The sequence below is a fragment of the Sorghum bicolor genome, chromosome 2 (assembly GCF_000003195.3).
Source record: "Sorghum bicolor cultivar BTx623 chromosome 2, Sorghum_bicolor_NCBIv3, whole genome shotgun sequence".
Classification (NCBI taxonomy): domain Eukaryota; kingdom Viridiplantae; phylum Streptophyta; class Magnoliopsida; order Poales; family Poaceae; genus Sorghum; species Sorghum bicolor.
Window position 1 is genome coordinate 55939419 of NC_012871.2, and position 25324 is coordinate 55964742.

Here is a 25324-nt window from a genome sequence, read left to right on the forward strand (position 1 = left end):
GGGTATCAGCCACAAGCAAGAACAGATAAGGGGATAGCGAGTCCCCTTGCCGGAGGCCTCACTTGCAATTGATCCAAGGTCCAGGACAACCATTAACTAGTACTGCAGTTTTTGAGGATGAGAGAATGTTTTGCATCCAAGCACACAATCTGTTTTTATGGTGTCCATCGATTAGTGGTACGTTTATGATTATTATGCATGTATATATCACTATAAATTATAATTTACTCTGGATTTATCCTACGTCAAACTTATTATCTAACTTTAACCAAGTTTATAATGAAATGCATTAACATCTACAACATCAAATTAGTTAAATAAAATTGACCACGAATCAAACTTAATTAGAAGTTATGAGAAAGGTAAAGTGATATATAATTTGGAACGAATAGAGTAAAGCTGTGATAATTCTAAGAGTAAAACACAAAAAAATGCAAGTTAACATCAGCTAAGATTTTAGTCACACTGACAATAGGATATCAAAGGAAAACAATTGAAAATGGCAAAGCTATGTGTCGTGGAATGGAAAGGCATAATTTCTCAATCCTCGCTTCAGAGTGTTCGAGGTTTTTTGGTTCTCTATTACTAGTCAGTTACATACAAACAGGGTAACTATTACTCTCTCTTTTTTTTGAGGGCAACAAGGTAACTATTACTTGCACACACAAGCGTGGTCTCTCCAAAGTCCTTGTACATACATATATACAATCAGATTCAAAACAGTGGACAAATATACACTAGTGTGTCTTCACATGACAAGTTCATAAGATACAATCGTAGACTTGTAGAGGATGCATCAGCGATGAACCAAATCCAGGTACAGGCTGGTACAAATTCATCTTGTTGATGGACGTAATGTGGACACCTTAGCTTCAATATCACTCTCTCGGCTTGCCCTGACGCTACTGTCCTTCTCGCGAGCTTCCTCCAACACCAGGCTCTCTTTCAACTGTATCACAACTGTGGCCATCGTTGGCCTTTGAGCAGGAGAGTCTGCAGTGCACATCATAGCGGCGTCGATTACCTTCCACATGGAGTTGATGTCATAGGCACTTCCAAGTCGCAAATCAGCAACTGAGCTGATGTCACCAGTGGCAATCTTCTGTTTGACACGCTGAATGATGTGGCCTTGGCCATATACTATTGGGGGCTCACCTGTGACTACCTCAAGCAGAACTACTCCGAAGCTGTACACATCACTGCTCTCGGTTAACCTTCCAGTGAGGTAGTGCCTGAAGAAACAATAACAAGAACATTCAAGAAAAAAACAACACCAGACATGCCTAATTATCGAATAAGAAACTGCATGGATAAGAAACCCCGTTGCCTATATTAACAGGAATGTTTTACTAATTTTCTTTTGCGTACTTTGCAAAGTGAGATGTTTACAATGTACTCATTCAAAAATATCGACATGAAAAAGTTACCAAAATGTCAATAGTAGTACACAGGGAAAGACATACTCAGGATCTATGTAACCAGCTGTGCCAGCGGCAGTTGCTGATATGTGAGTCTGACTATCGCTAAGATATGTCTTGGAAAGTCCAAAATCTGCTATTTTAACTTGCAGATTTTGACCCAAGAGAATGTTGCTGGTCTTCACATCCCGGTGAACTATTGGCAAATTGCAACCTTTGTGCAGATAGTCCAGGCCTTTATACATCATAGGAGATACCAAAAAATTGTCATATAATATGGAGGATGTATATTTAAGAAAAATCCATTTTTCTTCAAGTGTTTTTTTATTACAGCATACCTTGTGCAGCTTCAAGCACTATTTGTACACGTGTTCTCCAATTCAAGGCTTCAATAGCACTAGTTTTACCTTCAATGTGTTTAGCAAGAACAGTTCAATTATTTGACATATTGATTTAAAAAAAATAGTGTTTTCTTCTAGTTTTGTTACAATCTTCTCTATTTCAATTTCTTAACTTAATAACCAAAATAAGACGATCCTTCAGTATAAACATTAGCTGAAGTCGTACAGTATTGTGAAATAATGCATAGGTGATAGCATCAAGTCACTCGTCCCAAATTTAAGATGGATGGACAAGATGCTGGAAAAAAATTGTGACCATGCTGTCACTATGGATTGGACACACTTCAGAAGGGAGACAAGTAGACACTCCCAAAAAGGCTTCTATTTTTTTCATATACCAGAAAAAGTCAGTGAAGATATATGGCTTCTCAGGTCCGAACCATGCATGGGTAGATATTTCAAAGCAATTTTAAAAAGGTAACATAGCTGGTTATGCAATAGACAAAAACCTCTCAGATGATCAAAAAGACTGCCTTGAGACATATGCTCATAAACTAGTGCCAAATGATCTTTCTCCCAGCAGTAACCAATCAAAGTCACTAGATTCCGGTGATGCACCTTTGTCAAGCTTTGAACCTATGCAAGAAGATACAAAACATATATTATTTGCATACAGATTATGAGACTTCAACTTTTCTATGTTGCTTGGTACCTCAGCTAAAAATTCATCAAGCCCACATGATGATGATTCAGAGCGCATCTTGACAGCAACTTCAGTGTTGTCTTCCAGATGGCCATAGTAGACGGACCCAAAACCTCCTCGTCCTATGAACTTCTTGAAATTATTAGTGAACTTCGCCAGCTCTTTGTATGTGAACCTCCGATTCTCAGTTTTTTTCAAGTTATCCCCATGACTTTGTATGACTCCGGCATGATTATGAGGCTGTGGATCCCTTGTTGACCAATGTGTGGAAAGTGGTTGAACTATATGAGATAAGAAAGGTCGATTATTAAACTGAAAACAATAATACATGTCAGTACAGAGCAGAAACAGGATGCATACCATTAGCCTTTCTTTTCTCCCGCCAGACGAAATATGCAACAAGTACAAGTAATACCACCAGCACAGGAACCACTACTGAAATAGCTACGATAGCTGCTTTATTTCGTGGCGGGCTTCGTGATGATGTATTGCATTTAGACCCATGATGATCATATCTGAAGTTATACAAGATAATCATGCCTGGGCTTATTTTCAAGGAGAAAATGTCTTAAACAATGACTTGTTTGAAGGTCACATCAAGTGATACAATACAAAACTCAGAAGCATATTAGTGGAAAGAATACACTTTGGATATTGAGAAGAAAATTTAAACCTGAAAATAAGTGACCCGGTGTAATTTTTACACGTGGAGTCACTACTCAGCAGGTTGCCAGATACATTTCTGTAGACAATGAAGGCGATTGGTAAAGTCCTTGGCTTGGTAATAATAAATTGCTACACATATACACTTACAGAACTCGTAGGGAAGGCAAACTTGGTAGGGAATCAGGTATTGAGCCGCTTAAGTTGTTGTAAGATAAATCCCTGCAACATTTGTGCAACTAAATTGAACAAGGACAAAAGTAAATAGATAGATGACTCAAACTATACATGAAGGGAATTTGGGGGAAAAATCTAGGTTTTATCAAGCTTTACCATGATTTATGACATATCATGCTTATAGGAAATAAAAGCCTTATAGTTTAGTCAATGGGAACATAGTCCCCATAAGTATGCTGTGGTTCATCAATTGATTTTCTAATTGCATCATGTAAATTTATATTTTTCTAGAGCCATTGGATCAAAGCTACAGAGAAAGGTACATTCAATATTGAGATATTTAACCAGCAAGAGTTATTTACTTTATTAATAGGAAAGGATGATGATGAAGTTATGCCAGACATGCTGTCACACACACACACACACACACACACAAAGGGCTACCCTACAATAATCTCATACATTTTTTTGTCACTGACACAAAAAAACTAGGCTCCTTGGGAAAGACTGCCCCCAACGGCTTTAATTCATTTTAGGTACAATTTGAACCACTCCTAGGTTTAGAAAAGGCCACAAGGGCTGCTCGTCAAGGCGACGAATCCTGCAAGGACAATCCCATCGGCAGTGCCCACAGGGGCTCGAACACCAGTCTAGGTCATCCCAAGTCCCAACTGACGCTTGCAACCACCGTGCATCAGCCCTCTGGTTGTCAGAGTCCAATTGAACCTAACATTACTCAGTGGTGTAAGGTACTATAACTTTACATAAACCTCTAATAGAGATTCACTCCAGCAAATCTCTTGACTGATCCAATAAACTAGGGCTTTGCTACGGTACCCTTAATAACTATGGACCGTTGATCTGATGTCAATTATCACATATTACCTCCTAGAAAGTAATAGGAGAAATATGGAAAAATATCTTCCTATGAGGTCTAGCATGCATAATCTTAACTTTCCTATGATGTATTCATGTATACAATAGTTGGACACACACCGCACAAATGTGAAGACATGTTTTATATGACGTGATAGTTGTATTTAGAACTCATATAAGGATCTTTGTATTTATCCTTTCATACACTACTACATAAAAGATTTTACGAGGCATTTTGAAAATAGGCATGGAGGCGGGCGAACTTTTGAACCGCCTCAGTTAATACTTAGCATTAACTGAGACAGTCACTTTTTATTAACCGAGGCGGTTACAATCAACTGCCTCGCAAAATCGATTTACCGAGACGGTTTTTGTAATATTGTCCACCTCGGTTAATATATTAACCAAGGTGGGCATTGTAATGCAAACGCCTCGGTTAATGCATTAACCGTCTCGGTCACGTTACAAAGCCCGCCTTGGTAAAAATAATGGCCCAGGTCCAAGCCCATATCCATTATTATACTGGGTTCATATATAACCAAAACCTAGGGTTAGTCACCCATTCCCCACTCCCAACCCAGCCGATTGTGGCCTCTCCCTCTCCCTCCGTCCCTCTCCTTCTTCCCTCAACCACGTCGGTGCCTCTCTCCACGCTCCCAAGTCCCACCACCACGGCACACCTGCTCCCTCCCACCATGCTGGTGGTGGATCCCAAGCGATGGCAGCGTGGCGGCGGCAGTACAGGCTCCAGGCGCGGGAGGGCTCGGCCTCGTGGGCGCGAGCATGGCTTGGCCGCTCAGTGCGGCGGCGCGGCCTCACAGGTCCGGTGCGATGGCGCGGCCTCACGGGTCTGGTGCGACGGCGCGGCTTCCTTCCTTCACGGCAGCGCAGGCAAGGTGACGCTCCTTCTCCGACCAGATCCGCGACATTCTCCTCCTTCCGTGGCCAGATTCCGGTCCTAATGGTGATAGATTCGTCCAGCGCGAGTCTTTGGCGATGGGGCATGCACACGGCCCCCTCCGACGGCAGCGGCGGCTTCTCTGAATCAAGCTCCCCCGGTGGCGGCGGCAACATCGAGCAGGGTTGACAATGGCAAGGCCCAGATCCAGGCCTAGTAGGGTTGTGGGCTTTTCTTTTTTTTTTTGTTTTTTTATTTGATTTACCGAGGCGGGCATCAAACCGCCTCAAAAAAGGTCTCATTTACCGTGACCTTTCGTCTGAGGCGGTTGTGATGTCCGCCTCGATAAATCGAATATGCCCACCTCGAAAAAGATTTTAGGTAGTAGTGATACTCACTACTAGACCCGACCGGAATTATCAAAACCGATAGGAATATAAAAGGACTCCTGTTGGTTGCCAAAACCTGACGGGACCGATTCAGAGTATTCCTGTCGGCTCGTAGAAACCCATGGGAAAGAAAGAAGCTGTCAGGAATCCAACCGACAGGAGTCCTCCTTGCGTGACTCGGCCGACCTAAATCGACAGACAGGATTGCTCAGCTATGCAGCCTATGAAAAAATTAACGACGCATTTTCCCCCAAGCTACAGTACGGTGTGTCCCACATTGGGACATAAAACTCGCCATCACCAAACCCCTAGCTCTTATGCCCACCCCTTCTCCTTCGCCCACCACCACTTAGCTCCTACCACACGGTACTCCTGTTTCTGCATCGAGCGTATCCCCACCGCCCTAGGAGCTCCCCGCCGCCAGCACCATCACCACTTCCAAGGCCTCCTCGACACCCACGCCACCGCCTCGAGGGGCCTCCTCGACTCCAAGCGATCGCTGCGTCGCTGCCACCCCGACGGGCTCTCCACCGCAAACAATGCCGCCGCCCCAAAGGGCTCCTCGACGCCTGCGCCGCCACTACACTGAGGGGCTCGTCAACACCCGCACCACGCGCCCTGACCGGCTCCTCGACGTTCGCATGGCCCTAGGGGACCGCTGCCCTAGCCTCTCAGGTGTACTCTCTCTCTCTCTCTCTCTCTCCCTCTCTCTGTCTCCCGACCTCCCTCTCAGATCTGCTGTATTTTTACTTTCCTGGAGGGATCTATTTTCACAACTACATAAAACTGATGAGATTTATGTTTTGATTTGGATTTAGAATTAGCAAAGTGCGTGAAACCGTAATGTTAATTAATTTGCTGTATTAATGATGCAGTTAATGCACGTAATGGTGGCAAATTTGGACGTTTAAAGAGTGGTTACAGTGTCCCTGGAGAGCTTCATATATATATATATATATATATATATATATATATATATATATATATATATATATATATATATATATATATATATATACACATATGGTGTTGGTTTATCAGTTGTTAATGCTTTATCAGAGGTTTCTATATATTTTGATCTCTTACTAGTTCTGAAAATAAAATAAGAGAAGTTCTATTGTTAAAGATGATTTGCTGGGTGATTGCAAAGTTAGTTGAACTTGCTCTTAAGTTTGCAGATTCAAGTTTATCTTTCATGAAGATAGTATTCTGGTAGCTTCATTTTCTCTAGTGTGCAGAGCCTTACTAGCTCCCAAGTCTAGACAACAATAATCGAGAAGTAATATTACAAAAGATTAAAATATTTTTTCCCTAACATTTTAGGGCTGCTGTGATCTGGCTTAGCTAGCTACTGGATAACAGGTAAACAATGCGGCTGATGTGCTATACTGATACATATACCTCAATTGTCTGTTTTATTCAACTTGTGGCATCCATTTGGCAATTTTAAACCCTTTTTAGCTTGCTAGGTTGGTGATCTGGTACAATCTGTTGGTCGTAATACACTTTCTCAAATATAGTGCACTCAATTTGTGCACTCAATTTTAAACCCTTATAGTGCACAAATATTACTTATATTGGTCGTAATACAAGATAGATCTGGTACAATCTGTTCCTGACGGCCTGATTACCTTTTCCTGATGGATTGTATTGATAAGATAAAGATGTAGGATTCGTGTCAGGATTTCTGACAGTTGTATTGACACTTGACAGGAGCTGATCATGGCTAGAAAAACCTAAACCGGCAAGAACTGTTGTCAGGAATTATTTCCCGACGGTTGTACGTTAGGAATATTGTGCTTTTCCTGTTGAGCTGTTTCTGTCGGCTATTTGCTAATGGCTGGCCGACATTGACGGTTTTTTGGACTTTCCCGTCGTCATTCGGCCGTCAGGAAAACCTTTAGCCTGGTAGTGACTTAATACACAAGTATTTTTTCGGAATAACATACAAATGTTTATTTTGGATGTGTAATATATAAAAGAGTTAACAGGAGTTTGATCAAGGGCCGCCTGACCCAACTGATTGAAAAAATTTGACCAAACTGTTTATATGAATATATAACATTTTTATGATACGTGCTATATTATAGTAGCTTGGCTTGAGAAAGAAGAACGGCATCATTGACGGCACCCTTCCGTGCATAGTGTCCCTCCGTGCATGTTGCTTGTTTGCATGAAGTACTAACCTAGAAAGTTGGGTCCTACGTGAGGATATGCTAAGATTTTTACGATTTATTTTATTTTTTCTGATTATTAATTTATTTAATTATTTTATTAATTTTAATAATCAAGGGCTATGATTTCTTTAAGAGCTTACCTCTTATAAAGTAAAGGGTGTACCATTGCAGAAACTGACTTATCATGATGGCATTCACATGTAGTAGAATAAGATCATAGGTCATGGACCATGGAGTCTGTAGTCATAAATAATGAAAGCAGAGGACACTTACAAATTCTCGAGTGCTGTGAGCAGTGTAAAATTCTTAGATATTGGGCCACGTAAATAACTGTTGGAGAGATCTCTGCATGAGAATTTGAATTCAACATAAATCAAGCGCAGCGATAATATACTAGCACACTTATGATCATGATTACGACCTCCTAAATAGTGCTTCAGATACTCACAGTGATGTTATCCTCGAAGTGTTACCACTTGCATTGCTACATTTCACACCATCCCAAGCATATTTGGATGGAAAACATGGGTCACCCATCCAGTTTTTCTTCACTCCATACTCGATTTTGATAGCCATGATGGCGTCAACTAGCATGCAAAATAATATGGTCAAGACAATGTTTGGGACTGGGCATAAGTGTAATCGCCCATATACATGACTTCTGAAACCATGGTAACATGTTTGGCAAAGGGGAAAAAGAGAGGGGGAGGATTAAGCATTTGTACCTCTGTTTTGATGCGCATTGGTGATTTTGCTCTTGTTTTTTTAAACTTTGTGATTTTAATTACTCTTGCGATTTCAAAACAAAGCAAGACTTTACCCTCTGGTTTGTGAAGTCCCTCTAACGGCGTTAACTTTTGGACAAAAGGACAACTTTGTCCATACGTTTTTACCTCTGTTTTATTATGATATTTGTGCTTTTACCCCTACTTTCACATGTGATGTGCTTAAGAGATCCAAAAGTCTTCAACGGTGTTTAGACATTCTGTGCACAAGTTAGATAAGAAATTAGAAATATCTCATGTGAAATGTTAACCCCCAATAACTTTTATGCTTTGATGAGCATTGCTCAACGTGAGTTGTTCATAAATGCAACAAAAAATTGTGAATATTATCTGCAAACGTCCCTCAACTACCCACAGTTTCTATAGCTTGAGGACCCTCCTAGCTAGAAACTATCCTCTCGATGCATAGTTCTGATAGTAGTTTCTACGAAGAAGCAAATTTAATATACAACACAAACCATAGGCCCTGTTAAGTTCTCACCTAAAAATTTTTCACCCCGTCCCATCAAATGTTTCGACACATATATAGGACATTAAATATAGATAAAAAATAACTAATTTGACAGTTTGCATAGGAATTACGAGACAAATCTTTTAAGTCTAATTAGTACATGATTAGCCATAATTACTATAGTAGCACACATGTGCTAATGATAAATTAATTAGGCTTAATAAATTCATCTCACGGTTTTCAAACGATTTATGTAATTAGTTCTTTAATTAGTATCCGAACACCCCTTCCAATTTTTATAAAATATCTAATATGATACCAAAAACTTTTTTTGGATATTCGTGTAATCTAGAGTGCTTGTAACGTATTCATGTACCCAGCTATTATCTAATATAATTATTCTTTTGTCGCAAAAAAACATATGCTAATGATGGATTAATTAGGCTTAATAAATTCATCTCATGGTTTCTAAGCGAGTTATATATGTAATTAGTTCTTTAATTAGTATCGAACATCCCCTGTGACATTCCATAAAACATCTAAGGCCAGTCTCAATGGGGGTTTTATTAGAGTTTCATGCACATTAAATATGCTGATGTGGCGCTATATTAATGAAGAGAGAGATGATAAGAGTTTCATGGGAGTAGAGAGAGTTTCATCCCCATGAAACTCTTATGCACTGTTTTCAAAATATTGATGTGTTGGAAACTGTGTCATGAAACTTCCATTGAGGATGGCCTAAGATGACACCAAAACGTTTCACCCAGGAACTAAACAAGGTCCAAATGTCCTGTGTAAGCGAGTTCTGGGGCCTGCATGGGGGAGGAGGAGGGGGAAGGGGAAGGGCGACGGGCACACCTCGCCACCGGCCACCGGGAGCGGCCGGAACCTAGGTACTCCGGACGGGGAAGTTCCTGAGCCCGACGCTTTTCCTTCCAGTGTGCAGATTCGAGCGATTAAGGAGGACGAAGGGCAGTGCTATCATTTTGTCTATATTTCTTTTCTTTTAAAACTTTTGGCCATTTAATCCCACCGGCCCAAACGGTGTTAAAAATAGAGGTAATAAACGGCTGCTTTATTTGTAAATAACAAGGATAAAATCACAAAGTTAAAAAAGAAAAAATAAAATCACCATTATTAAGCTTTGAAGTAAGGGCAGAAACACCAAAATCAAAGGGTGGGGAGGAGAATATATTGTGAGCTTTTTACCTGTATGCCATTATGAAAGATTGACCAAACCACCATGCCACTAAAAAGTTGTTTCGTACCGCTGTGCCCAACTTCATCTTCGACTATACCCGTGTGTCATTCCATCTCCATTCCGTTCGTTTTGTGACGTTTAAGATGTCTGGCACGTGGATCCTGTGTAGGAAAATATCCTTTTTGCCCTTGTAGTCACGGGAGCGCCCGCGAGAGGCAGCTACCTCCCCGACATGACGCCGCATCTGTCCGCGGCCGTCCTGTGCCGGCTTGGGCTCGGCCTCCGCCGCCTCTCCGTCCGCCGCCGTCCTATGCCGGCTTGGGCTCGGCCTCCGCCGCCTCTCCACACTCCCCGAGTTCCCTGCGGCTGCGGCCGCGGCCGGGGCGCCGCATCCAGAGCACCCAACCTCCCGACCTGGCGCTCCGCCTCCCGTCCCCATTCCCTCCCGACCGCGGCGCTCCGCGTCATCCGCGCCACCGCCCCCGCCGCGCCGCTCCACGCCACGCGCTTCCTTGCCTGGCTCCGCGCCAAGCCGTCGTTCACCGCCTCCGCCGAGCACTTCGACGCGCAGCTCCTCCCGCTCGCGCGTGCGCAGCTCTTCCCCCACCTCTGGTCCCTCGCAGAACTTTTCAGGGAGCACAGACATGCATACATACTGTAGTACGCTAGAATCACTGATGAGGACCCCCACCTCTGGTCCCTCGCAGAACTTTTACTCTCAGTAATGGTAATGGCCACGCTGTCTATGACATTCAACATCCTTGCTGGTTTGGATTTTTTTTCTTACTTTCATATGCCTAGAAATTTGCTGTGCCTGTCGTATGAGCTGGTGTAGAAGATCATGCTTTTCTTGCAGAGCAAATGTGGCTGCGCGGCGAGAGCTTCATACACCAGCTTCTGACCGATCTTGCATTCATTTAGAGTTTGATATTACTGGAACTGGCCTAAAGTAAGTATATTTGATTAATTCGATCTGGTAATTCTGAAAATAGTAGTAGACAACAGACATGTGCATTACTGTTAAATTGGACTTCAGATTGCTGATGAATCCTCTTTACCTATCTAGATATGAGACAGGAGATCATGTTGGTGTCTATGCTGAAAACTGCATAGAAACTGTTGAAGAGTCAGAAAAGCTGCTAGGTTATTCACCAGATACTTTATTTTCTATTTATGCTGACCAAGAGGATGGTACCCCACTTTGTGGGGGTTCTTTGCCACCTCCTTTCCGGTCCCCTTGCACAGTGAGGACTGCGCTTACCAGACATGCAGATCTGTTGAATTCGCCTAAGAAGGTGAACTTATGTTTATTTCTTTTCATCCATTTGTTAATGCCGTTTTCATTCACATTAATGTTATTTCTTATTATCTTTATGATGTTCTATATTTTTTTCATGTTTATGTAGTATAAAGTTTATTATTATTATTATTATTTATATTTGGCAGTCAGTGGCACTGGGGATAAGAAAATTTTGTTTTGGAGACCACATGGCCCATCAGCGTTGCAGGAAGGAGAGAGTAAAAAAACAAAACAGGGATGGAAGGCTGGGTGTACCATTGCCCACCACCGTAAACAACGGGTGGCAAGCTGTGTAATACCTGCTAAAAGAATACTTATAAAAGAGTTACTACCATATAATACTAAAGTTGCTGCTCAAAACATACTAAAGTTGTTACATATATATTATGTGCAAGCTCGGGGGCGAAATATCAAAAAAGACTTACTACCATGTAATACTAAAGTCGCTAATGTATACTATAATAGTTGTATGATTTGAGGGGCAAATTATTAAAATAAGCACAAAGTAGCTTCCAACTGGAGGCCAAGTTATTATACAACCCAATCTACGACCTCTAATCCTAATACTTGCCGCAACCTCTAATTCTAACACTTCTTGCAATCCCTAATCCCAACCCAATCTGCCATGTATATATATATGTACTCCCTCCATATGGTATTAGAAGTCGTTTATGACATGATTGCGCATACCAAGGAGTGCCAAAGAGTGATTAATTAGGGGGTAGTTTCCTTCTTTGCCCTTATTAAATACGGCTGCGGGTGCCTCCTATACAATAGATGTCGTAGCCTAGTTGGTAAGTGCTCCATGGCTCGAGGCTTGAGGTTGAGTGTTTGAACTTGTTGGCTGTAATTTTTTTTGAGACCGCGCTTTTTTCGTTCGTTCGAACTTTTTACTTGCGCGCGTCATCTATTTCCTTTGGCGCTTATTGCGGCTCACTTTCGCGCAGCAGTACGACTGCTCGACTGCTTGCTGCAATAAACACTGGACCGGTCAGCAGGAGCGTGGGCATGCAAGGGAAAACCAATATAATACTCCGTGGCCGTTCGCAAGAGACTGAAGAGCGAGTTCGCAAGAGACTGAACGGCGCGGCCCAGTAACGCGTGGCCGGGAAACCGATACGACACCGTGCTATTTTCACGGGAGGCTAAGCGCAGGGGCAGCAGCATCCAATTTAGGCCGTGTTTAGTTCGTTGTGGGGAAAATTTCGTGACACTATAACACTTTCGTTTGTTTGTGGTAATTATTGTCCAATCATGGACTAACTAGGCTCAAAAGATTTGCCTCCTAAATTTCGACCAAACTGTGCAATTAGTTTTTATTTTTATCTATATTTAATATGTCATGCATGTGTTTAAAGATTTGATGTGACGAGGAATCTTGAAAATTTTTGGCTTTTCAGGTGGAAGTAAACAAGGCCTTAGCTAAACCACGCCAGAACGACTTCTTTTGATTCAAACTGTGCGGAGGCCAGAACGACATCTATTTCCAGTATGAAGGGAGTATGTGCTTTTCTTTTGTGACATCTTATGTGTGCAATAACTACCCTTTTGTGACAACTTACATACTATAGAGGCAACTAATATGCAAAATTTTAGAAGACATCCCTAAAAGAGTGACTAAGAACTTAAACTAAAAAACATTAAAAAAAACTTGACTAGAAACTCAAACAAAAATAAAAACATTAAAAAACTCAATTAGTTGAAAATAAAACAAACAAAACAGAAATAATGAAACTCAAACCTCAAAAAACTAAAAAACAAAAATAAAAAAAGAATAAATTGCCGCAAAAGAAATAAAAAGGAGAAAAAAAAAGCAAGCTCATGGCGTGGCCAATCCATGGAAGGAAGCTCGCTCTCGGGTGGACCAGGCCACATGGCACCGGCCATGAGGGTCGCTCGCTTCCCGGGAAGGGAAGTGTGACCCCGCGCAATAAATTAAGTTTTCGTTACAACAAGGTCTAAATCTCACGACACAAACACAAGGTAAGATTTGACTCACAACACATAAACTGTCGATAGTAGCTAGCTTGTCGCCACTTCTTGACTTAAAGCACCAAGTTTCCCCGTAGATGGTGCTCATCATCGATCAAATAAGCGAAGAAAACCATTCATGCTCGGGCTGCCCCCTTCGAATACACAAGCATTCCCATGTTTCAAGAGCAGCCATGCCAATCAAAGTGTTGAAACCTTTCTTCTTTTCTTTGGTTACAAGCTTAGCTACTTTTCTCCACCAGCCTACGGAGTCTTGGTCCTGTTGTGTGGCACGCAGCTCTGGAAACCTAGGCATTGTTTAGTTCCCTTGGTGAAAAGTTTTAAGCTACTATAGCACTTTCATTTGTATTTGACAATTATTATCTAATCATAGATTAACTAGGCTCCAAAGAATTATCTCCTATCATTTTATCTATATTTAATGCTCTATGTATGTGACACAAGATTCGATGTGATAGGCAATTTAAAAAAAAATAGATTTTGGGTGTAACTAAACAAGACCCTACTGGTGATAGAATTCTAAACCAGAACTCGCGTGCAAAGACACATGATGTCAATAGGTGCTAAATGGTTTCTTCTGCTTGGTTACACAATGGGCAAAGATTCGCATGCGACATATTTAGTTTGGCCAATCGATTAGCTATCCAACATCTATTTCAAACCGCCAACCAGATAAAAACTTTACACTTTGGCCATGAGGGGCTCTTTTGATGGCCTGTGTGGACACTTCTTAGTTGTGCCATCGCCGTCACCGTAGTCCCCCGCCTCCACAGCTGCTAGTCATCCTCCCTTCCTCTTCCGGCAACTCGCTGAAGGCGAAGGGAGTGGGGATCTTATCAGTAAATCAAGTCTTGTTAGGGCTAGCGTCTCTCCATGCCAATGGGGATTTGTCTCCTCCTCATCAGATCCTTTTCGCCGGCAATGGCGAAGATGTAGGGTGGATTTCGTTTCTCCATGGCAACTATGTTAAAAATGGGGATGACAACTACGACGTCATCAACTTCCTTGGCATGATGACACATAGAGAATTACGTTTTCGTACAAATGACATCAAAGCAAAGATGATGTTGCCACCATGGAATAATTTTCTTTAGTCTCTTTTTTATTTTGTTATGGTTAGATCTGACCACGATAAATAAACTCCTCAAGCTAATTAATGGTATTGAGTTGGCAAGATTGAAAATGGTTTTTCTTATTCTTCAGTGGCAGAAGAAAGAAGAAGGAAGACACAATAAAGAAGAAGTTTATGCTCAATTGCACCTATAGGAGTGTTGACCATCGAGTGTTTGCCCATACATTCATTTATATGAATTGTCAACAAGATTGAGATTTGGAGCTATACGAAGTGTGAGTACAATATAGATAAAGATCAGTTTCTAGTTATGTGTATTGTATTTCAGAGTGCTTGTGGTATGATGATGTACTCAGCTATAATTTTATTCACCTAAAAAATAGAAGAATGATTTCTGAAACTAAAACAAAACAAAAATAGTAAAACCAAGGTCGTTTTATGGCAGAAGCCAAAGCCACCAAAACATGGCTTTCTTTGGTTTCACCATTTTTAAGAAGCCGGACCTGCCACGAAGGGTCTTACTACTCCAAAAGCTCTAAGAAACACAATTCAAACATAATATCAAGTCGAATTATTTTTAATTTGAGTAAGTTCATATAAAAAATATTAATATTTTATTATATTAAAAAAGTGCCATTTATATGTTTTGTGCTAAAATATTGACAATATTTTCTATAAACTTTGTCAATATTCAGTAGTTTATTAACTAGTGATGGAGAACATGCATCCATTTTGAGACTGATGTAGTACCATATACACGTTACGCCTGTATGATCTTTGTTTATTTATGATCGTGCTCTACTTGATAAAGCGAGCAAGCTAACTAGTACTGTTTGCTTAAACTCTGTTCGCTTTGTCTTATAAGTCGTACTTTTTCTGTCAGCCGTCAGTGTTTTTCTCTCATAATAAATTAGCGAACAGTACTTTCAGCTATGACTTTTTAGTCGTATGTGCTAGATTCGAGCGAGAAGCATCAGCATAGCGAATTAATTAGGCAATTATATATTTCATATTAGACAACAAGGTTTAGTAGTTGAGTACATAGAAAACATCTTTATGCTCTAGAGCTTCAGATGTCAGCTCATGACACCATACCCCGCTTGTAATTTTTCTTTGATCACCGACCATTTTGTGGATATATTAAGAGAGATATAAAAGGGTTGCGTTGATTCAGAGGCATGTGTGGATCTCAATACTGCTAGTACTTTTGGCTTTGTTTGCAACAGGGTGACCCAAGATTTATCTCGCAAAGAAGTCCAAATGCATGCATGGTGTGGGTTTTTTCTCTCAGAAGCAAAGCCCAATCCCTAGAAGACAAACATAGTGGACAGTGTTGGGCCAGGCCGGGGAGCCCATATAGACTATGGGCCAACCCCCCTTGAAGAGGCTTAATAGAAGCTAGTATAGTAGCCTGTGAAATCCTCTTTCTCACCAAAAAGTCATGTGTAAATTGTCATTGCCGACATTAATGCCAAGAACACAAGGGTAGGCGGCTCTCTTCTCTCCTACTCATTTTTTGCATACCATAGCCATCGCCTCACTCTCCCATCTCTCCGACATTAACCATAGCCTTCGTCGCGGGGCCTTCTCCATGGAGCCTCCACACCAGAACTTTGTTACGGAGCCTTCTGCTCGAAGCCTACACACAGAACAATCATGGGGTCTTCGTCGGGATCTTCATTCAAGACCTTCATATGGGACCTTCGTCAGGAGACCTTTTCCTGCCGACCAACAATCATCGGGTCTTCATCGGACCTCATTCCTGGACCTTCGTCACGAGAACTTCTTCTGCCGACCTTCACCGAGGAGCTTTCTTCAGCTAGCCTTTACCAAGAAGCCTTCTACTCCCCCTAACTTGTTCACACTCAAGTTCCAATAGGCAGACTCTTTTATTTGAATGGTTCCAAATTTAGATATACTCTACTCCCTCCATCCTAGAAAGAAAGTCATTATGCGATATGTGCAGGTCAAATTTTCTCAACTTTGACTAGATTTGTAGAAAATACGTGCAACATTTATATCTTTAGATGAGTTTATTATGAAAGTATATTAAACAATCTATCTAATAATACTAAAAATGCATTATAAAAATTAATAATCTTTTATATATAATTAGTCAAAGTTTAAAATGTTACTTCGTGGGAAGGAGAACGACTTGTATTTTGGAATAGAGGGAGTATTTTAGATTTTTCACTAGCCAAAGATAAATGATCTACACGATCGGCCTTTAGTCCCGGCCGGAAAGGGGCTTTAGCCCCGGATTCCGAGCCAGGACTACACTTCCGGGACTAAAGGCCCCACCTTTAGTCCCGGCGCACGGCACCGGGGCTAAATAGCTCCGTCTTTAGTCCCGGTTGGTATTATCAGCCGGGACTAAAGGGTGCGATTTGGGCAATCGTCCAAAGGCCTCTTCTGTAGCAGTGTGATGATAATAGATCTATAGAATGCGCACATGCATGATATACAAAAGATGTTGGAAACGTAAATATATAAAAGTGATATTTACTTAAATGGCTCACCAAATAATTACTTAAAAGTAAATTCTAGAAAGATTAACAGAGACGAGAGAGATGGTCTTACAATCTTGAGGGAGTGTCACCGGGTTCTCGTACGGGACGCGAACGTAGATCTCGAGCCCATTGATGATGGGAGGCAGCACGGAGGTGTTGGTCGGAACAAGAGTGATGCTGTACTTGCCGTCAGTAGCCCTGTAGGATTCCACGGACACAGAGGACGACCTCAGGTACGAGGGGCTGTAGGACTTCCGTACCGGTACCAACCTATTTTCGTCTAGGTAGATGTCAAACTGTCGAAACTGGGTGTTCTGAAAGTCTGCGAAGTGCAGCAGGACCATGAACCGCAGCTTCGCCGTGTCGTCTTGCCACGTTGTGGCGGTGAGAGCTGTGGCGTTGCCCGCAGCCGCGACGGCTGTCTGCAGAACGATCGAGGGCACGGCAAAAATGTCGTCCGGCGCAATGGGTTGTGTGGTCAATTCGTCCACCCACCGTGGGTTACCAGCCGCGTACCCGTTCCACCAATAACGGCCATATGGATCGGCAGGATACCTTCACCACCAAGTCAATGCAAGCAAGAGGAATTGTGTGGCTCAGAATTTTATCCTAATAATAACACCACAAAGAAATGTACTATCTTGGATTTTTTTTTACTTTGGGCCAGTTTGATTCTCCCTTGCTAAATTTTAGCTAGCTAAAATTATTTTAGCTACTCTTGAGTGACTAATGTGACTAAACTATTTTAACTTCTTTTAGTCAATGTGTTTGGAACTTTAGTTACTAAAGTGACTAAAGTTTAGCTAGCTAAAATTTAGTAAGGGGAATCAAACATGGTCTTTATAAAGCTTGGTGTTGTTGGTTATTCTTGTTGTGTAGGCTATTTTAGAATTTTATAGTAAAAAGTAGACTCTAAATTCATCCTATTTGCTTTTGTAAAATAGAAAGTTGGCTATCTTTTGATTTTTGGTGACTATATATAGCCAGCCACTAACACTAGCTAGCTATCTGCTTTTGTAAAATAGCACGACCGTTGTATACCTCTTTTTTTAAGAAGTTTTATATTTTACAAGATGGCTAAACAATAGAATTTGGCTACTAATTTTAGCTAAGCTCTTGGAGTTGCTCTTAATCCTTTATTTGGTTCGTGGAGGAAAAATAAGGAAGAGAAATGAAGAGGGACATATCCCCTGTTTGGTGTGCGGGTTTAAAGTGAAAATTAAAAAGGCAAAACATGTAGGACAGTTGGATCTATTTTTCTTTTATTAAGAACACAATTCCCACCCCTTTCCTAGGGAATTGATTAGTGGAAGTTGATCATCCAAACTCCTCTTTCCTATCCCACCAAAACTCCCTTTCCCACATAACAAACAAAAGATTTCTAAACTCTTATCTCTACCCCCCAACCAAACGAGCCGTAGTTGCCGCCTACCAGACCTAAAAAGTAACAACATGCTCTCTCTCTCTCTCACACACACAGTCTCTACACACACAGGTTCAAATAAAAACAAGATATATTAATTCTATAGATGTTAGTGTATTTTTTTATATAAATAAACTTAATCAAGTGCATGTTAATGTCTCCTTTGCAGAGATTCAACTAAGGATAAATTGATGGCTTGGCTTAACCTAGTAACTGAAATAGCTAATGTTCAACATTCAAATGAGTGGGATCTTTTTAACTGAAATCTATATAATATCATGGTCAATCCTCAGTATGGTCAATGTATGCATACTTGATAAATCAGGATACTCTTTTCACAAATAAATTTATTTGGAAATTAGAACTCCCCTTTAAGGTAAAAGTCTTCCTTTAGTGCCTCTAGAGATTTATTACCTTAACAAAGTACAATTTAACTCAGAGAAACCAAAACATTAGCAAACAAAGTTGTTTCTATGGATTTCAATAAAACAATTAAGAACCTTTTCTTTTCGTCCCCACTATACTAAAACTATTTGGAACATTGTTTATTTGAGTTAACCCTCCAGGTCTACTACTCACATGCTTGAACGTTGACTCACTCGCATTGGTATCGGGAGGGAGGATAAAAAAACTATTTTTTTAGAAGTTGATGTTATTATTTAAACAATTTGGTGTACTTATAATGATATTAAGTTTTGAAAAAAGACATAATATTTTTATACAGGCTATTTTGAAGGGACCAAAATAGTTGTGGTTCCACGCGTTGTTGTATCTTGAAGACATATATACATGAAAAGTTTTATTTGGCAAGCAACTACTGTTGTATCTTGAAGACATACATGAAAAAACTATAAAAAAACTATATAATTTGGAAAGCAGGAAGTACCATGTGGGAACGTTTGCCCCCATGTCTTGGCGCCAATACCGGGAAATGATCAGACCGGGTGCGACCTGCGGATAGAGGCCGGCCCCGAGCGGCCTGAGCTCCACGACGTTCACGAACGGCGTGCCGCCGCCGGTGTTCACGAAGCACAACGGCGCCCAGCCTGCCCACGCGACGAAGATCGCCTCGCGTCGATAGTAGTCGCTCGACGACGCTTCTCCAGGTCCCAGCTGGAAAGTTTCCCAGCGGTTGGGCCCCAGGTGCAGGTCGAACTCCAGCGACGAGCTGTTCTTGCCGTCGTAGTTGCCGTAGGCGAACTCCGCCCGCGCCAGGTATTTCGTCCCGGCGACGGTGGGCAGCGCGTAGCAGTTCCGCTCGCCGGACGGGAAGCTCCTCAGCGTTTGAAAACGGGGCTCCAACCGCCCCTCGCGGTCGGGGGCGATCCTGCGGTTATCGCCGGCGTCGGTGTAGGGTTCGTCGGAGACGTAGACGATGCCGGTGGACTTGTCCGTATTGCCGCTGAAGTTGGCTTCCACGCCGCAGTCGATGCTCAGGAAATCTGCGTGCACGCATGATTCATCAGTTCCGAGGTCACATGGTCTCGATGAAGTGGAAGCAAGATTATCGGTTGTTACCTTGCTGACTGACGACGACGGGGGTTGTAATCAGCAGTAGTAAAACCAAGAAGGAGAGCTCCATGATAGTTTGAGGATCTCTCGACAAAGCATCGGATGCAGCCACACACTAACAGACACCCTGTCCAGCTTCATGCGTATTTATAGAGTTAGTTACAATGCACCCTAAACTTCACTAGCTAGTGCTCACAGCACAATGCATGCATGTGATGTCATTATTATTCATGTCTGAGCAATCCAAGAATAATTGAATAATAATAAAAAACTGTTTTTTGTGGCATCGTTCATTCACAAACTACACAAAGGCTCATGCAAGCAATTGATGGCACCAGCAGGATCAAACTCGTTGGGAAGAGAAAGAAACGTGTGATGTACTGATGTGGTCATGCACATGTGGAATGTGGATGGTTTCAGCCCGAATACATATATGGAGTCGTGAATTCTACCGGTGACTCTGAGGCGGGCCCGCACACCGTACCCAGACAAGGGTCGTCGTCCGTCATCCGTAACCTTACGTATAAAAACATCCAGTGCTCACGGTACATATGGTGGTGAGCCAGCCAGCCAGGGTTGGTACGCGGTACTACGAACCAATTACAAGATTATTCTGGTCGGCAAGAAATTAGATAATCCTCAGACCAAAGACGACGACTCCATCGCGACAGAGGTTTTTCCGTGATGATGACCTGTTCAGAAAATATCCAAAACCATCAGTTTTTCCGTGACGACCTGTTCTGTCAGAGAAAATCTCGAAGACCATCAGGAAAAACCATCCTTGAGGTGAGGTGAAAGGTTAAGGTTCTGATTTTTTACCTCGTGTGTGCCTTTCACCTTCCATCATAGTTATTTAAACCAGATTGGACCGGTGGTCCAACCGGTAAAAGTAAAAGACTGAACCTAAGCCTCTTCACAAAAACCGGTTAATGAATCGATGGAAAACCAGGCTAGGTGGAGCAGTGCGTGGGATTTGCAACGTGGAAGGAGGACAGGGAATCAAACCCTGGTCTTCTAGGTCACAAAGCAAGAACTCCACCACTGAGCCATGAGTTCAGTTGTGTTTGAGTAGCGTTCTCATTATATTTGAACCGGATTAAACTGGCAGTTCAATTGGTTAGACTAATCAAACCTTTCGGTCCGATCCTAATAACTATGCCTTCCGTTCGTGCTCCTCTCACCTATGTTTGGGCCATTCCAAGGGTTGGAGCGTGCATGTTTGGTTTTCTTGGGTCCACGCAGTGTTCCTGACGGTGCATGGCTTCTTTTTGCCTCGGTTTAGGGCAAACATTAGCGAAGAGAGAGAGAGAGTTCGTGACGGAAGGTTTTAGACGAGGGGACTAGTCTTTGCCATGGGGAAAGAAATGATATGCATTGGAGTGGTCAAGTCATGAGAGTTCAGTTGTTCCGTTGCCTTCCGCGGCCATATATATGTGACTCGTGACATGTGAGCATTGTGACAACATCCTACCATCATAATCATCAGGCCCAGATCAGTGTCGAAAGGAATTTCTTCTCTTGCTTAAGTATCCGATGAAAGGATGCGATGTAGTCTCAGGATTAGTAGTCAATAGAGTGTCAGTCTCTTTTTTATATACATATTTTTAGGCTGTGTGCTTTCACTGAGGCTGGAAGTGGATTCATATTTACTGTATCAACTTAATGTAATGATTATAAATTAATTAAAATCCTCTTATTTAATCAAAAAAGAAAATCTGAAGAAATGTTTTTAATTATTGTCTTGTTGACCTCAGCAAAAAATGTGTGCATATAAGAACAATGCAATAACTTAACCCAAAAACGAGGGATGTTCGATGTCATAGACTCAATATGTTACTCCATGTGTTTCAGTCTATGTCATTAACTCTAATTGGTACTGTTTTTTCCCCCAAAATTGTGAGATCTTCCGTACTGCCTCCCGCATCGCCGTCGCTTTGCCTCACTAGGATCACCATGGTCCGCTTGAACGGCCTGCTGTCATCCGCATGAATGGCTTGGAGTCGCCCGCCCGCGGGGCTGAGCTTGCCGGCGCGCATACGATGAAGGTGGCCAGGGGCAGGAGAGCTCAGCTCGTCTACGCACCGCCTGCGGTGGTGCAGCTCGGTGGCGCGCGGCGGCCGATCAGCTCGCGCGCGTATCCATGCTGTGTGGCCAAACTCATCTCCCCCTGGCGCAGGCGACGAGATTGCTCGCGCTTCATCGTCGTTGACCGATGTGGAGCTCACCGCCGCCGTCTCGATGGGTTCTCCTTGCTGACTGTGTTCTCAGTGAGATGAAGACAGCGACGAGATTGGCAGAGCTACTGCCGCCAGTGTTTATGGAAACGACCGAATGGGGTGGTGCCGCCGCCTCCGCCGAAGTAAAAGAGATTCAATTCATGTACAACTATACCCTTCCAATTTAATCAGAAGCTATAGTTCCGGACCCACTGATTTTAGGTTTCGGCCCACAACTTAAGTTCCTATTGATTGGTTCTTTATAATTTGTAACCATTAGATCTTCTAAAACGAATGGCTCTCATTATTTATAAAATTTCTCTATAACATATTTTTATCGATAGTAGGCCATTATTTTTAAACATTGTATAAATAAACTTGGTAGTTTTAGATTGTAATCAAATGTACAACCAAATAATCATAAACTTAAAATCATAAACAACATAATATAAAATAAATAAGTATTCAAAATGTAACTTAGAAAATTATGCCATATTTGACTACTTTTTATAAACTAGACCAGAGGGAGTACGTGCTATCAAACGCCAGCCTTGAGGCTTTGACTGACTTGTTCTCCTGCAGCACTAAGCGGCTGATGTATGTACGTCAATTACATCACTTTAGCAAACACTTGCTAATTGTTCTGATTGAGTTGACATTGCTGCACTCTGAACCTTTCTTGATGATGTGGATTTAAGTCTTAAGCTGGGATATTAATATATTCTTTTTTCTTAAAAGAAGTCTCTATATGGAGAAAACAATGAAGCAACTGGTCGTTTCCTAAAATTTCTGGCTATACTACATTTTTTTTGACACAGCTTACTTATATTCACGAACACAATGTATTTCGATAGCAGCAATAGTGTATTATTGGGTACCTAGGGTTTTCCTCAAGTGACAATTACACATATCCAATCAGCGGAATGTATCCCCTTTTGATTTTGGACCTGATTGGGCCTGTTAATTAAACTTTACCGCCTATCACATCGAATGTTGGACATATGTCTGAAGTATTAAATATAGACTATTTACGAAACTAAAACACAGCTAGAGAAAATAATTTACGAGACGAATATTTTAAGTCTAATTAGTCTATATTTGGAAACTAATTGTCAAATTAAACAAAAATGTTACAGGACATGTTAAAATTTAATACGCCTAACCAAACACCTTTGTACGACATTATTGTACGTGCAAGTACAACGCGCTTGGCGTTGACTGACTTGTGTTCTTCAAGCTAGCCGACGTATGTCGATTGCATCACTAGCATGCAAACAACCGATCAAAAGGTTATTTCTTGATGCGCTCTAAAGGTTTCTTGATTCCAGGTCACTTATTTCTGATCGAGTTGACATTATTGCACTCTGAACCTTTCTTAGTAATGCAGATCAGAAAAAAAAATCATCGAGGAACAAAGAAGCCTCGCCATTGAGAACATTTCAAGAAAGAAGTAGACCTCAGCTTGCTGATATAAGCGTGGAAAATTTAAGCGATGGCGTCACAATGCACAACTACTGTAAATTTGACGTGAACTGTCTCTATGTTTAAGTCCTCGATTTGACGTGAGTACTCGATTTTTGCAATTTTTTTAGTGGCCACATCTTGAGATTTGACAATGTATACGAGGGGCTGCTCTTACTTTTCAAATTTTATTTAACATTGCTATTATTTCAGTGCTAAGCGACATGCTCGTCGATAGTAAATCGCCTCAGTCAATGACGATCAGAGACCTACTGTTATACCACCGAACATGCCGGTTAGATTACTCTTGAAGATTTAGTTAACATTTTAAAACTATTTTGAAAGTTTTTTCACTCAAGTTCAAACCGCCACTCATTTTTAATGGCAATACAATGTTAGACATCTCAAATGGCACTAGACAATCAAAATGCAAAACACTGCCTCCCTTAATAGTATGGCTATGACCTAGTCTAAACCTAGCCATCTTAGTCTTCTCTAATCACCTCATGGCTACTAAAATAAAACGAGATGCATTTCAGCCTTGTCCAAATCCAATTTAACTTCAACTTGATACCCACAAGCATACATTACCCATATCGTCCAAGTCACTTGCTAATATCCATCCATGACCACAAGTATACATTACCCATATTGTCCAAGCCACTTGCTGATAACCATCCATGACATCCAGTCTTTTTGGCTTCTTCTCTTAAATGATAAAGATCACTCAGTAGCTTCACATGGTCTTTGTTGACCTAGCCTTTCTCACTCTTCACTGCCTTGGTCCTTTACAGGGAGCCAACGCTCGGGCAGGGCGGGCTCGAGCCCCCCCTACGGCTGGTGTGTAGGTAGAGCCTCCTGAAGCCCCTCAAGATAATTTCACGTATCTATGTATAGAATAAGAAGGGCTGACATATGTTGGGCTAATTTATATGATCTATTATCTTCTAAATTCATAATTTGGAGATCCATATATATTTGATTAATCAATTTTACCTATTTCTGTATATTGCTATTTTGGATGAATAATGTGTGTCTACATCAGGTGCCGTTTATTAGCTTCGTAAATCGTAGTTAGACCTTTCGGTATGAGTAAACTGCATCTTTTATTTTTTTTCATGATGTATTTTATGAATTTTATCATTAATCAATGTTTCCAATATAAGACTTTCAAGCTATGATATATTTGTCTATTATCAATGATCATAGTAGAGCTAAGTCGCGAAATGATTTTTGTTCAGCCCCTCCTAAACTTTTTTTCTGGCTTCGTCCCTGGTCCTTTAGCATCAAGCTCTATACTCGCACTTCACCACCGCATAGACATCCGAGTCTCTAGCTTGCCCTTCACCCTTGCATATTCCATCACAGCCAACCCTTGCTTGACAGTCACCATTGTGCCATTCAGGACTACTTTGTAATTCGTATTCTCAGTGATGTTTCACTTCATCAGTCAAATCATCTTTTTAACACTGAGCCTTCCAACATTCTTTCCATCGTATTCATTTATGGATGCACAAATGAGCTTTTGTAGTAATAATAATGCATGCAGACAATTTAAATACAATTAATACATACTAGGATGTTACACGTGCTCGAACACGCGCAGACAGAAAAGCACATGAACAGTAAGCAAAGCAGGGAACAACGACTCAATCAAGAGTGGATTGAATAGTGACAACACAAAGCGACTCGCCTCGCCCTAGCACCGCCGCTGCCGCTCCCACCTCCATCTCTCTCCCTTCCTCCTCAGGTGTTTTTA

General features: G+C 41.5%; 2 protein-coding genes across 2 annotated transcripts; both read right to left on the minus strand.

Moving 5' to 3' along the window:
• Positions 836 to 17288, minus strand: LOC8055560 (putative leucine-rich repeat receptor-like protein kinase At2g19210). Its single transcript, XM_021452083.1, has 10 exons — positions 17024 to 17288; positions 8091 to 8229; positions 7916 to 7987; positions 3303 to 3347; positions 3136 to 3168; positions 2472 to 2712; positions 2269 to 2395; positions 1757 to 1825; positions 1464 to 1653; positions 836 to 1232 (listed from the first exon to the last, which is right to left on the minus strand). Exons 2-10 carry the CDS (start codon positions 8216 to 8218, stop codon positions 836 to 838), a joined length of 1302 nt encoding a protein of 433 aa, XP_021307758.1. The 5' UTR covers positions 8219 to 8229; positions 17024 to 17288.
• On the minus strand, positions 16974 to 19958 carry LOC8055561 (probable LRR receptor-like serine/threonine-protein kinase At5g59680). Its single transcript, XM_002462222.1, has 3 exons — positions 19895 to 19958; positions 19302 to 19818; positions 16974 to 17508 (listed from the first exon to the last, which is right to left on the minus strand). The coding sequence occupies exons 1-3, from the start codon at positions 19956 to 19958 to the stop codon at positions 16974 to 16976; spliced, it is 1116 nt and encodes a 371-aa protein (XP_002462267.1).

Bases quoted from the DNA above. Each gene is read 5' to 3' on its own strand.
- LOC8055561 (XM_002462222.1), bottom strand. From the start codon at position 19,958: ATGGAGCTCTCCTTCTTGGTTTTACTACTGCTGATTACAACCCCCGTC. The intron at 19,819-19,894 runs GTAACAACCGAT...GCGTGCACGCAG, and splicing joins CGTCGTCGTCAGTCAGCAAG to ATTTCCTGAGCATCGACTGC. The intron at 17,509-19,301 runs GTATTGGCGCCA...TTGGTGGTGAAG, and splicing joins CCCGGTCTGATCATTTCCCG to GTATCCTGCCGATCCATATG.
- LOC8055560 (XM_021452083.1), bottom strand. From the start codon at position 8,218: ATGGCTATCAAAATCGAGTATGGAGTGAAGAAAAACTGGATGGGTGAC. The intron at 2,713-3,135 runs GTTTAAATTTTC...TTGGTCAACAAG, and splicing joins ACCGGGTCACTTATTTTCAG to GGATCCACAGCCTCATAATC. The intron at 1,826-2,268 runs GTTTTTGTCTAT...AACACATTGAAG, and splicing joins TCTTTTTGATCATCTGAGAG to GTAAAACTAGTGCTATTGAA.